This window comes from Sturnira hondurensis, unplaced genomic scaffold (assembly GCF_014824575.4).
Source record: "Sturnira hondurensis isolate 20B ecotype Veracruz unplaced genomic scaffold, ASM1482457v3 Scaffold0006413, whole genome shotgun sequence".
Lineage (NCBI taxonomy): Eukaryota > Metazoa > Chordata > Mammalia > Chiroptera > Phyllostomidae > Sturnira > Sturnira hondurensis.
In genome coordinates this window covers 26,694,167-26,707,583 of record NW_028079044.1, presented here as the reverse complement: position 1 = coordinate 26,707,583, position 13,417 = coordinate 26,694,167, and the positions used below count along the sequence as shown (strand labels likewise).

At 43.6% G+C, this 13,417-nt stretch overlaps 1 protein-coding gene across 4 annotated transcripts in view; it reads left to right on the top strand.

The window, feature by feature from the left end:
• The window catches only part of ANKRD46 (ankyrin repeat domain 46), an 82,420-nt gene extending 77,927 nt beyond the window's left edge, over positions 1–4,493 (top strand). For all 4 annotated transcript variants that reach the window (XM_037048283.1, XM_037048285.1, XM_037048286.1 and 1 more), the window contains one exon: positions 2,487–4,493. In XM_037048283.1, coding sequence (XP_036904178.1) covers positions 2,487–2,703 — 217 coding nt within the window. In that variant the 3' untranslated portion in view covers positions 2,704–4,493. The remainder of the gene's footprint in view (positions 1–2,486) is intronic.
• The last annotated feature ends 8,924 nt before the right edge of the window (positions 4,494–13,417 follow it).

The window sequence follows — 13,417 nt, the reverse complement described above, 5'->3', positions numbered from 1 at the left end:
GCCACTTAGCTAGAGGTATGGGGCTTGCTGAAGCCAGATGCCACTTGTTTGAGAGAATTTAGGAAAATCTGAAGCATCAGCCAAGACAAGCCATTCATATGGAAAATCACTGGAAAAGCTTGGGTGAGCCTGAAAGTTGGGTGGGGCAGGGCCTCAGGAAATCACCAGGTGGGGCAGTGTGAGCCAGGTTGATGGAGTCTCAGATACTGTTTTTGCCTACTGGTTCTGTGACTCTGTGCGGGGAGGGCTCAATAAAAGAAAAATGGCCTTCTCTAGTACTTATGTCTGGGAGAAAGTGGCCCTTCCAGTCTCACCCTTTTGTCAGACAATTCAGTTCCTCCCTGTTTGTTTCTGATGCCTTTCAATCTGCTGCCCTGGTACTGAAGCTCAGGGGGAATGAGTCCTAATACATCCTTGTGTGAGCCCTTTAACAGGACTGCCTGGGAATCCAGTAGTTTCTGTCTTCCGCAGTCTCAATCCCCACCAGTTTTTACAGCCAGAATTTATGGAGTCTTAGCCTCCTTGCACTGGAAATCAGGGCTGGGGCCCTGGTGTGGGGCTGGGGCCCCTCATCCTGAGATATCCCTCCCATTTTTATCTGCCACATGTGGGTGTGGGACCAGCCCATTCCACGTCTCCGCCCCTCCTGCCAGTCTCAGTGTGGTTTCTTCTTTAATTCTGTAGTTGTGGGACTTCCATTCAGTTTAATTTCTGACGGTTCTGAATGTTGGTTGTTCTGTAGTTCAGTGGTATTTTTCATGCAGATGTTGCATAATTTTTAAAGGGTCTGTATAAATCAAATTAGTGAAAAATACTTTCCCAATCTCCCATAATCCTAAATTTAATTTAGTTCCTTTGTACTTTGTAGGTACAAGGTAACTAAGACAGTGTAGATGCCAATGTGCAAAAAAAATCACACGTGCACACTCACGCTGCCACACTGTTAGAATTGGGTGTTCTGGGGGCAGCGGCAAACATCTCATTGAGCAGAGTCACTATAGGAAATTCTGAATGCAAGTGTCATGAACTCCTGGACAGCTCAAGTGACTTCTTATTTTACATGTAATATCTGTGAGGATGAAAGCATGTCAGCTCAGGCATAGTCAGATTTTATGTCAGAATTAACTTTGACCTTCTTTATCTACTTAGGATTTTATGTGTTTAAACCTCAGTGTTCTCATCTTAGTTTTGAACGCGCCTCAGTTTCCTAAATTTTTGTATTATTGTAGATTTTCACTGAAAATGTCTTCTTGTATTCAGAAAATAAATGTCTTTTAATATGAAAAGAAAAATTTGAGTGTGAAGCAAACGGGCCCATTTGGAAGTCAGCTTTTCACGATTAGAGAAGACCTCTAATATTAGTAAAGGATCACTGGTTAACAGTGTCAAGAAGTAAACTAAAGCTGTAGGTTTTAGAAAACTGCTGATTTTTACATAGTGAAGCAGACTCTAAGACACTGTTTTATGCTGTTTGCTTTGTTCTGTAGCCAGATGGTTGGAAGAATACAAAGCGAAAGTGATTAGGAAAGTAGAAGGTCTTTTTCTAAGCAATAGATTGTTGATACATGCGATTATGGTCATGGTGGCTTTAATCTAAATGATAGCCTGCTGCTGGGCCCGGTGGTATGACAGTGTCGTGGGTGTTGATCCCTTTAAGCTTTGAATTCATTGCCGTGCAAGCCTTTCGGGACCGAATCAGATACACTGTTTTCTGCTGATGGCAGTCAGAGTTCTCCCTGCCAGAGTTCTGAAAACCAGAATGGGCAGAATCGGTGGTGTTACGGTGTTGGTGTTACCTTGTTTCAACTAGGCTCAGCCTTTATGCAGAAGAGAAATAAACTTATTCTGTGTCATTGTACAAGATAGAACTACAGCTATTGGGGAGAATGAGTAGCTAATGAGTAGAGTAGACTAATGAGTAGACTTGTTCAAATGTACAACAGAGTTAGCTTCCATTATTAAAGAATTACAGTTAAAGGGAATTCTTTCACCGATCATATTATTAAACTAAAAATAACCCCTTTTAAGATTCACATGCTGTATTAAATGATTTTTTAGATTTGCCCCTCTTTTTTTAACAAGAATTCTCAAATTATGAGTTCTTGTTTTGAATTCTTCTAAATTTGAAATAACCAAATGTGTTTTGGTTTAGTGTCTGATGGAAACAACTCATTTGACCAACTTTAAGGTTCCTGGCTGGGACTTTTTTATTAGAAAAGGACTTTTAACGTAGACTCTTCTAGATACAAAGCCAAGAAGCACAATTATTAAAGCCATTACAGTTTGAGGCAGATTGTCTAGATACACACATCAGTACAGAGTTTGCGAGAGTGTATATGCGTACGTATGTCACTTTTCTTCTTGTGAGGATTGTATTATAAAGTTGCTCTTTTCTGAGTGGTACAGTTCCTGTTGTTTTATATTTTTAAAAATGGGTGAAGTGTGTTGTTTCGTGCCCACTTACTTTCTCTTTGCTTCTTTCCCAGTGCCATGGAAAGCCATTCTCTCCTCAACCCCAACCTGCAGCAAGGTGAAGGGGTCCTGTCCAGCTTCCGAACCACGTGGCAGGAGTTTGTGGAGGACTTGGGCTTCTGGAGGGTTTTGCTCTTGATCTTCGTCATTGCTCTGCTGTCTCTTGGCATCGCCTACTACGTGAGTGGGGTGCTGCCGTTCGTGGAAAACCAGCCTGAACTGGTGCATTGAAGGAGCTCGTAGAGGATGAGGCTCATGCCTGTTTCCTGGCTTCCAGTGTTTCTCAGTTTCTCAAGCTTGTTTTAGTGCAAGGCAGTGAGGGCTGTACATGTTTTACTTTTTGCAGTTTTACGTATTGTAATCCTTTTAGAATGACGTGTTCATCTGAACTAACTACTTAGCGTAGTCGAGTATACTGCATCCCAGAGCTACCTCTAACTCATCGTGACTTCTTAGCAACACATCCTTGTTTGATAAAAACATGGAAATGACTAAAGAAAGAAAGACAAAGGAAGTCCTTGCTACAGACACCTGACCCTCATACAGGACCAACTGAAGCGAAGTGTTCAAAAAGAAAATTTTAGGTTTTCTTTTATGATTGGTTTTGGTTGGTGATTTTGTTTTGTCTTGTTCGTTTATTTTTGCAAGAGCCTCTTTCATCTTTTTATTTACAGTCTCTGAGAATAGACAAGAGAATGAAACATTCAGCTTAAAACTTGAAGTGCTTTTTTCACACCCTGCATAGTAAATCAGTATTGTTGGAATGTCTTTGGTTTATTTTAACACTTTCAAGTCTAGTCACAAACCAAGTAGAACTTTTGAAAGTGAGCTATATTTTATTCAGAAATGATAGGTTTGATCTTATATTTATTTGTTTTAGAATAGTGTTTTATACACCTCTTTACTTGTTAATATCTATTAACAAGAAATGAAGAGTTCATCTTGTTCACTTTTCCGTTTCCCTTCGTGTTTATTTCAAAGATGGTCTGATCATAAAAAATATAGTCAGAAAGCTTTTTCTACTCAGTAGTTAGCAGGAGAAGTGTAACTGTCTGCTGTGTAACTGTCACTGTAGTTTTGTGATACTGTTACCATAGTGAACGGTTCAGTTTCACACGCTTGCCGTGTTGTCACGGTTGTGTCATAGTTCACAGTTATTTTGCGTTGTGTGCAACCCTGTTAGAGTCCCTGTAGAATCATCATGATTTCATCCATGTCAGTTATTGTCTGAATGCAAGACAGACGGCGTATTTCTGAGTTAATAGTGCTGAACACAATTGTGCCGGGTGTCATAAATGCTTTATGAATGGTTATGTTATTTAAATTGAAATCTGGCCACCAGACTATATTGCAGCATTCAGCAATATGTTTGAAGGCCTCTTTTGTTGATGATTCTGTTATGTACAAATCATATTCTTAGGTTATTAAAAAGGAATATTAAGACTTGGTAGTTATTCATTGGGAATAGTCAGAAAACTGTAATGAAAGAATAGTAATACCTTTTAGAACAAAGACATCTAAGCTACTGCTAATTGAGTTGTTGCTAGAATTAGAATTTACAGTTTAGAATAAAATTGGTATTTCTGTGATTCTTGTTGCTTCTTGTAATTCTCTCTTTTGTATTTCCACATGTAGGGTTGAGGTGGCTTTATCCTCTCTTAAACAGCTGTTTTAAATTCCTGATTTACCTGGCTGCTTTGATATCAGCTCACAGAGTCTTGCTTTTGGGTTAGACATAAACAAAATAAATCTTACTTGGTGTAAATACAGAAACAACAGTGGATTTTTGAATGGAGAACATTACAATACTAGAAATCAAAGTATATTTAGAATGGAAGCTGTGGAATTAGGTTTACATTTGGTTGTAAATCTAAACAGATAAGTAAAATTGATTAAACTTATGTACATATTTTGCATTTTTTAAGATGTTTCCTTTTAAGTTCTGATTTCTTTGTGTCTGTTCTCTGTATTCAGGATTCAGAAACAGCACCAATAAATGTATTTGTAATCTCTTAGTCACAGCCATTTTCTTAGTATACTATTGTTTTTCTTTCAATTTAAGGTTTTAAAAAAAAAACGGGTTGCAGTTGGTTGTGTAAAAAACTAAGAGTTTTGCCCTGGCTGGTGTGGCTCAGTGGATTGAGTGCAGGCCTGTGAACCAAAGGCTCGCAGTTCGATTCCCAGTCAGGGCACATGCCTGGGTTGCAGGCCAGTTCCCAGCAGGGGACTCACGAGAGGCAACCAAACATTGATATTTCTCTCCCTCTCTCCTTCCCTTCCCCTCTAAAGATAAATAAATAAAAATCTAAAAAAAAAACTAAGAGTTTTTTTTCAAATCTAGTTTAATAGGCATATCAAGTTTATATGTTTTCCTTATAACTTCTCTGAAACTAATTTGGGTGAATTGCTTAGGGATTTGAAAGTGATAATAACTACAGTGATTAACCGCCTCTCAATTATACAGGTCGTTTGGCCTGCCACATTTCATTCATCCTCCCGAGTCCTCCCCGCCACTGTACCTTCGGTTTTTATGAGATGAGGGAGGCCACCCCGGGAGGGAGGGATAAGTGGCTTGTCCAGGGCCAAACAGCTGGGACGTAGTGGAACAGGTCTGCCAGACTAAGGCTCTCTCCCCGACTATAAGTTCGCTCTTTCCTATCCCCTCACTGTCTGTCATGAATCTGGCAGTGGAACTATCTAGAACCTCTCCTGCTGCCATCTCAGCAACATGTTACTAAAATGTCCCCTCCTGTCCCTAAATACTTATCTTTTCCTCTTTCTATAATGTGCTGTTTCCCCACATCCTCCCGGTATTATTAACCTTTAAAATTGCAGCTCAGACCCCTGGCAGGATAAGGAAAGCCTCCATGGTAACCACAGCTAACCGCCCCCTCCTGTACCCCTACCCTTACCTCCTTGTCTACCGTGCTCAGCACCTGCTGTGTTTTTCACTCTTTCATTGTAAGTTCCTGAGTGAGAGCAGGAACTTAGCCCTGTTTTACTACCTTGTCCGTCCACAGTGCTTCCCGTAGAGCTCTTTGTGCACAAGTACTCACGGCATGACTTTGTTACCCGTAGCCTCATTTTTTGTCTTCAAGATGAAATGGCTTTTACCTGTCACATGTTTCCTTCAACATGCTGCATGTGTGAACTGTGCTGGTCATTTTTCCACCACATGTCTGCCACCCGATGGAAGAACTATGTAGTCTTGTCCTGTGTGGCTCCTTTACTTGATGGCATGAGGCTTTAGACCAGCACGCGGCTGGTTTTACCACTCAGCGTGCAAGCCCAGGGACAGTCGTCAGCTGCTGCTGCTGCTGCTGTTTTAACAGGCCTCAGCCTCCGACTTGTGAAATTATGTGTGTGTCAAAGGGCTTTCAGCTGCAAGAAACCCAAATCCAAATTCCAAGCAGCTTAAACCATAGAAGTTTATCGATTTATGTAACTGGAAGTCCAGAGGTAGAGCAGACCCCAAAGATGACATACGGCAAATTTGGCTCCGCCCTCCTGTTCGTGGGCCTCCTCCTTCACCTAGTTTTGAACGAGCCCAGGATTTACAGGCCTCACTTCCATTTGTAACTATGGGAGGAGGAGAAAGAGACCATCTTCCCTGTTGTTCTCTCCTAGGAAACTTTTCGTCGAAGCCTCCAGCAAACTTCTTTTATCTTTCCTTGGCCGACATTACAACACGCTTCCTATTCTCAACCCAACCAATGTCCCGTGCTGGTTGATTAGGCCTGGATTGATCAACCAGTCGTCGTCAGGGCTGCGGCTGACGGGCGTAATCTGATTGGCTTGGCCCCAGGGTTTCAGCCAGGATCAGAGGCACCGCCCACGGTCAGTGGGCAGGAGCCACAAGTGATCTATGCGCCCCAGCGTGTGGGACTGGTGAGCACAACAAAGAATTGTTCCACACTCCACAGACTTCTTGAATGCTCTGCTAAACATTCATATGGGGTAAAAAAAAACAAGAAACTTTTACTTATCTAAGCCTAAAACCCAACTTCATTTTATATTTTAAAACAAAGTATTTTTATACAGTTGTCATACACACTGAATTTTCCAACAATACAATCATGAGATAATTGAGGGAAGATTCCACTTCATTTTTGTTCAAAACTTGACTAGAAATTGTACTTGTTTCAAAAAATCTTAATGACAGCACACTACGGATGACAGCTGAGTATGACCTGTAGTAAAACAGTGTCACTGTGTGGAAAGGTACCGATGACAGCTGAGTGTGACCGATAGCACAAACAACATCCCTCCGTGGAATAGATACTGATGACTTCGTTGTTTCCTCTCGTGCGGCTGTCTAAGCATTAACAGGTTATAAGACGCACTTTCTTGTTGACTACTCTCCCTTTATTTTGCCTTTATATTACGTGATTTATATGGAATTGCTTTGTTGATTTCAGCAATTGTTACTTTTGTCTGGGACTCACATTCAGTCATCCTGGGGTAACTTTTCCAAACAGTTGATCTTGGAGGGTATACCAGGAAGTAGCCTTACTCAAAGTAGCCTGGGGGAGAGAAGAGCCCCTCACCTGGTCGAACCACCCTTTAAAATTGTTCAGGCTGAAACAACTGCAGCGATGTTGGATGAAGTAGCACTCTGGGATCAAGTCCATTGTGCTCTGAAGTAGATTCAGAAGGACTTTCTAGGGAGGACCTTGGCCCTCCCACAGACATGCCGTTGGCGCCCCTCAGCACAGGTGAGGTTGGCATGCTGTCACTCGTGCTTGGCCTTCGCACGTCACAGATGGACAGCTCTGCAGTCCAGGCCACATGGGTGTGCCTTCTCCTAGCAACGGAAGCTTCGCCACACTCCAGTTACTCTGGGAAAACAACCTGGAGTTCCTTGTCCCATATGCATCAGAGGTTCAGCTGATAACAATATTTAGAGAGTATCACTTGGAAAAAGCTTTAGATCAGCATCATCCACCTAGCTTTCTACAATGATGGAAAATTTCTGCATCTGGGCTGCCCAGGGTGGTAGCCACCTGTCACTTGTAGCTATTTAAATTGATTAAATTAGAAACTCAGCTCGTTAGCACAGTTGTCTGAGCCTAAAACCTAACTTCAATTTACATTCTAAAACAAAACTAGCCACACTTCTAGCGTTCAACCGCTGCAAGAGGCCATTGTTTGGGTCAGCGTAGATACGTAACATTCACTTCCACAGAAAGTTCTTTTGGATAGCCGTGTTCAAAAGTCTGCCTTGGACTCTGGTCTCTACTACCGTCAGGTCAGTAGGGAGCTATATAATGAACTGGATTATAGCTGTGCCCACCCCAGTGCTTTTACTGCTCTCTCTTATTAATAAAGGGGTAACACCACACAGCGCTGATCACCTCACTTAATCTTTGCAAATTGCTACTGTTACCCACACCTCACAGTTAGGGAAACTGAGGCACCCGAGGTGGTTGGAATCACATGCCCAAGGTCACATAGCTAGTCAGTGGCAGAGCTGGGATCGGGACTCAGGCAGTATGGAACGAAGTCTCTTCTACTACCCATCACGCTACGACGCATCTGCTTGGCGGTGTCGGTCGTCTTGAAGTGAGGACTAGCAATGCATGGCCAACCATTGCGCCTATTCTGAGGAAAGTTACTGAGCCTGCTCTTGGCACAATTATTCTTGATGAAGAGTCCCTGAGGAGGAACTGTAAGCTTCTTACAACCACACACAGCTACATTTCTGCTGAGCTTTACTTTCATCTTCTGTCTCTATGAATTATGTAACGGATCGAGTAGCATTCCTTTCACGTTGGATGCTGAAGAGCCTAATGCCAAATTTGGGTTTTAGCAGAAGCAGCTGCAGTATAGGTCATTATGGCGTTTTATTAGAACCTCACTCCCGGTTTGTTTTATATCCTCGTCTTTAGTTTTATTTTCTTATTCTAAATGTTCATTTTTATTTATGCTATTCTGTATTCCTTAAGCTCCCTTAAATTTTTGCATTGTAATGGGGGGGGGGCTGATGTTGAGAAAGTTATTAGCATGAATTGCTAGGACTACCACAAAGATACTTATCCAATCCTGGACGCCAACGGCAGAAAATGCATTGACCTTTTGCAGTTGGAAACAATACCTTACTGCCTCCGGTTCAAAATGCAATTATGGTTTCTGGCATACCTGAAATTGTCAGTTTACCTTATTTATATTTCTGTTTGTTCCAAACAGGATTCAGTTCAGCTGAATAAACAGGTATTATTCTAAACTCTGGAAATCAAATGTCATAGGTTTTTCTAACATTCTCATGGATCATTTGAATGATGCCTGATAAATGAACATTAACAAGTTATTATGATAACAGAATTATAGAGACAGAAGGACATTAGAAGTCACCCAGGGAGGGGGAAAAGGCGGTCTCGCAAGTAAGGAAGGGGCAGAATGGCTGTGTGAACCCTGACATGGTCTACCAGGCTCACCTGTGCTGCACTGCCTGTCACTCACAGGTCTCCCCGCCCCCCACATCAGCTATTCTAAATGCTATTTTCAGATACTCGTAGTTTGTGTTAGATACATAAACACAAACTTTCTTGCCATTGTGTTCTGTGCACTTTAACCGTTAACCAAAACGCTGCCTACTCACTAAGCGGACACTGTCATAAACTGCAGATGTTATTTTTCTGTGACCCCGATCTCCATCTGTTTATGAACAGGAGGATCACTACAAACCTATCATCTCCCCTCAATACAGGTTGTTAGTGAGAAATCTTTTCAATTCTCAGAAACAATTTGCATGAAACCCACATTCCCCATAAAGCACCCTACACCACTCAGACGCTGTCAGGAAGCTGAGCAGAAGGTTCCCCAGTTTCCATGGCAGGAGTGGTGGTACATTTTCACTGGTCCATCACACTGCTTTTTCTTACTAGCACAGCTATTTCTTCAATCCCATTGTCTTTCCATTTAAGGTAGGAGATTAATGGTTACAGGACCCTTTGTAAACCTAAGACCTGGAGTAATGAAATGCCCTGTGGGACCGTGTTTAACAAGGCCACTCCCTGCCTGGGCCTCTAGTGTCAGGGATGTATGATGGTGTTAACTGAGCTCTCCGATGTGTTTCCTGTGTGTCCTTGTCATGTTTTCCTTCTAAAAAGGAAGTGAGAAGTGTGTAAAAAAGAATAACCCACACCCAGGGTAAAACTGTCATTGTATCTACTTAGGAATCACTCATTTAGAAGCATTCAATAAATTCTTCTCTCCCTTTCCCCCCTAAAGTTTTGTTTTCTTAATTTTTTGTGACCAAATTAATTTAAGGATCATTTTAACAATTAACTCTGACCTAGAGTAATTCCAACTAGAAATTTGCAATAGGAAATCTCCTGAGATTTAAAAAAATGGATACATTTTTTATTTGCTGAAATATTACAAATATGTGTGTGCCCATATTGTTTTATGAGTAAATATATTTCAGCAAATTTAGATTGTTTTATCTTTTTTACACTAATGGGCTTTTAAAGTTGTGTGCCCTTTGGAGAGCAATGGTAGCTCTACAGAACGCTTATGTGTTTTGGTATGTGTCCATAAACCAAATTTCTTTTGGAGGTTCAAGAATAGTCACTAACCTGATTCTCTTGAATCTTCTTGCTATAAATTGCAAGTGCTTAGAAGTGTGGCATTGCAGAGTTAGTTATTTCTTCCTGTAATTGGGCTATGAGGAGGTTATTCTCTGTCACAATAAAAATTAATATTCCCTTTCTTTGGGGATTAATATCTAAATTTGAAGACTCTGGGTCAGAGTTGGCTGGACTGTTTCACTGAAATTTCAGCCCCTAAGAAACAAAAATAGGTTTTGAAATAGTTTCTAGGTCACTGGCACAGAAAGCTGGCAAAACACTATAACTGACTTTGGATAGTCCTAGTTAGTACACATTCATCAGCACAGGCTGTTCTTTTGGACTGTGGTTCAAGTTTAGGAGAAAATAATACACCAAATTTACTGTGTAGTTTAGAGGGATTTCCAAGTTTACTCTGTAGTTTTAGGTGTAGGTGATTGTCCCTTTTTTAGTAGATCCCCTGTCTTGGGAGAGGGAAGATATATGTAATCAGGTATCAGTTCTGTAATACTTCACTGAGCTTTCCACATCTATCTGTTATTTTTGTTTAAATTCCATTTCTTTTAGATCAGACAGTGTAGGCTGTGGTTATACTGAAAAACACGTAGTCTTGGAGTTAGTAGAGTCATGCTCTACTTTATATGGTCTGGCCTTGGTAAAATAATTTAAGCTTTCTGAACCTCTGTCTTCATCTATAAAACAGAAATAATACCCACCTCATAGACTTACAAGGAATAAAAGTAACTTAGCTGAGTGCTGTGTGTGTGTGTGTGGGTGTGTGGGTGTGCGTGCGCGCGCGTGCCTGGCCCTACAAGGGGCGCTACTGTTGTTATCCCCATAATGAAAACGAGGCTGAAAAAGTGAAACCTGTTTCCTGCAGTCGGGGGTAGACCAGAGCAGAGTCTGTCTGGCTCTGGGGATTCAGTGGGTAGCTGTGAGAGCACAGCGCTTCTTCCACTGAGTCACAGTGTAGGAAAGTGCCTGGCACTGTAAAGGGACTCAGTGGCACTCGGTATAAATACTCCCTCTTCTTTCTTTCTTCAGTGATAAGGGCAGGGCGTGGAGGTGGGTGGGGGAGATAAATGCTCAGTTTCATAACTGCTGACCTGTTTTCGGGTTTACATCGAGAAGGGAAGTGTACCGTTTTTCAGCCAACTGTGAAGTTTTAGAACACCAAAGTCACACGCCCTATGAGATGCAAGAGGATGATTTCCCTGGAGATCCATGACAAAAGCTCCAGGTGTGGGACCCCTCAGGTTCACCATCTGTTGGATGAGAACAGGAACACTAATGAGAGGCCCAAATGAAATAATGTACGTAAGGTGCCTGATGCAGGGCCTGGTGACTCTCAGTTATTAGTATCATGATACTATTTTCCGCTCTAAGGCAACCACTCTCTTGAACCTGGACTGCCCCCCAAATACCGGACAGCTTGGGCTCTCCTGCACTGATAAGTGCGCTGGCTGATTGGGCTCCGGGGACGACTGGAGGGCTTCCGCTCTGCTTGGAGCTTTCATTAGGTAACACCTTAATTATTAGCGTAAGAGGAGTTGACCACAGCCCCCCGCCAATCTGCCAGAACCCGCCCCGCGGGAAACAGAGAACACGAGGAGCCACGGACACTCCCTGGCACGTTGGGCCAGAGCCAAGGGTGAGGACGGGAGGCGCAGGCCGCTGCTCCCCGGCTCTTCTCTCCTGTGGTTCCAGTGCACCTCCGCCGGTAACGAGACTGAGGGTTTTGTTGTCTTTAAACTTCCTCGCCTTAACCGAGGAGGAAACGGAGCCCCCTGCCTGACAGAAGCTGAATCGGGGCCATCTCCCTGCCAGGGCAGCGCTCCCTGCACCCGACCGCCTTCTGCCACCTGCGCATCCGAGGCCACAGGAGGAGGGACACAGACACCAGGTCCCTGACAGGCGGGGCTGTCCCGGGCACGATTCGTGCCAAAAAGCGGCACCTCCGAAGTCCCGCGGCTTCAGAGGAGGCACCGGAGGGCTCTGCCAGCCCCGCCCCGCCCGGGCAGGCCGACCTCCGCAGGGCGAACCCCGTCCACGTGCCCTGGAACAAAAGGCCGCAAAGGTGCCTGAAAGGACAACTCCCTGGCGGGTGATGTCATGCTGTTTTGTTTGTCTCTATGGACTGCGGGGATCCAGTTTCAGCTGTGAAGAAAACGGTCTGGGGAAAAAAGTTACTTCATTCGGAAAATTCCGAGAAGCCATAAATACCGTTTGCAGCTGATGAAAGCACATTCTCGGGCAGACAATGGCTTTGGGCTGGAAGAAGCGCCCTCCAGAGAGCGGAGCCCGCCCCGCCCCAGCCCTCCCCGCAGCCGGCCCCTCCCGGAGGACCGGACGTGGGCGCTGCCCCTGGCGGGGTCCGCGGGAGACCCCACGGCCAGCGGGAGCCGTCTGGGGGCGCCTTTCCCGGGGCTCCTACTCAGTCGCCCGCTGCGCAGCGCACCCCTGGCGCCGCCCGCGCGACTGCGCCCCCTCCCTCTCGTCCGCGGTTGACCTGTGTTTCTGAATTGCTGTTAGAGAAAATTACAAATAACACTGTGTTGTTTTCATTTCTTAAATCTCTTTCTAGCCTTGCAGCCTCTTGTGACTCCTTTTGCTTTGTGCTCTTTTCTTTTTTCCCTACAGTCAAGAAAGAGGGAGCAAACAGGGTGAACTTCTATTTCACTTTTCACAAGAAACTTGAGTATAATTCCCAGTCCAGACCTTCAAGTGAGTCAGGAAGGAGTAAAACTGAGCGTGCCAGGAAAGGCCTGGGCAGTGCTGAGATCCAGGGGCCCATTTCCAAGAGATGCTGTCTGTCCGTCTGCCTCTCTCTCTCAATAAGAACACAACATGGCAAGATCACACACTTCTGCAAGAAGACAGTCCCTAGGAGACAGTCCCTAATTCAGCCTCTGCTTCCATCCGTGTGTCTTCCCAGCACCAGGTCTCTCCCACAGTTAGCCCCTCACTCTGTCTTCCCTGTCCCCGCTGACTTCTAGCTTTTTTATTTGGGAATAGCTTTAGATTCTTAGAAAAGTTGAAAAGACAATGTGGAGAGCTCTGGTCTACCCTTCACCCAACGTTCTCTGGAATGTTCCCTTTCTACAAAGTCATGGTGCACTTGTCAAAGACTAAGAAATTAACCTCGGTGCAACACTAACAGCCCACGTACCACTTCTATGGTTTCACCACTTTTCTCACTAATCTGTTCCACGGTCCCACACTGTATTCAGTCATTATTTCTCCGTCTTCTTTCATATGTGATTGTTTCCCTGTCTTTCCCTGATTTTCATGAACTTACAGTTTTTAAGAGTGTTGGTCAAGTATTTGGTAGAATGTCAAATCTATCAATTTTTTTTTTATGATTCAACTGGGCTGAT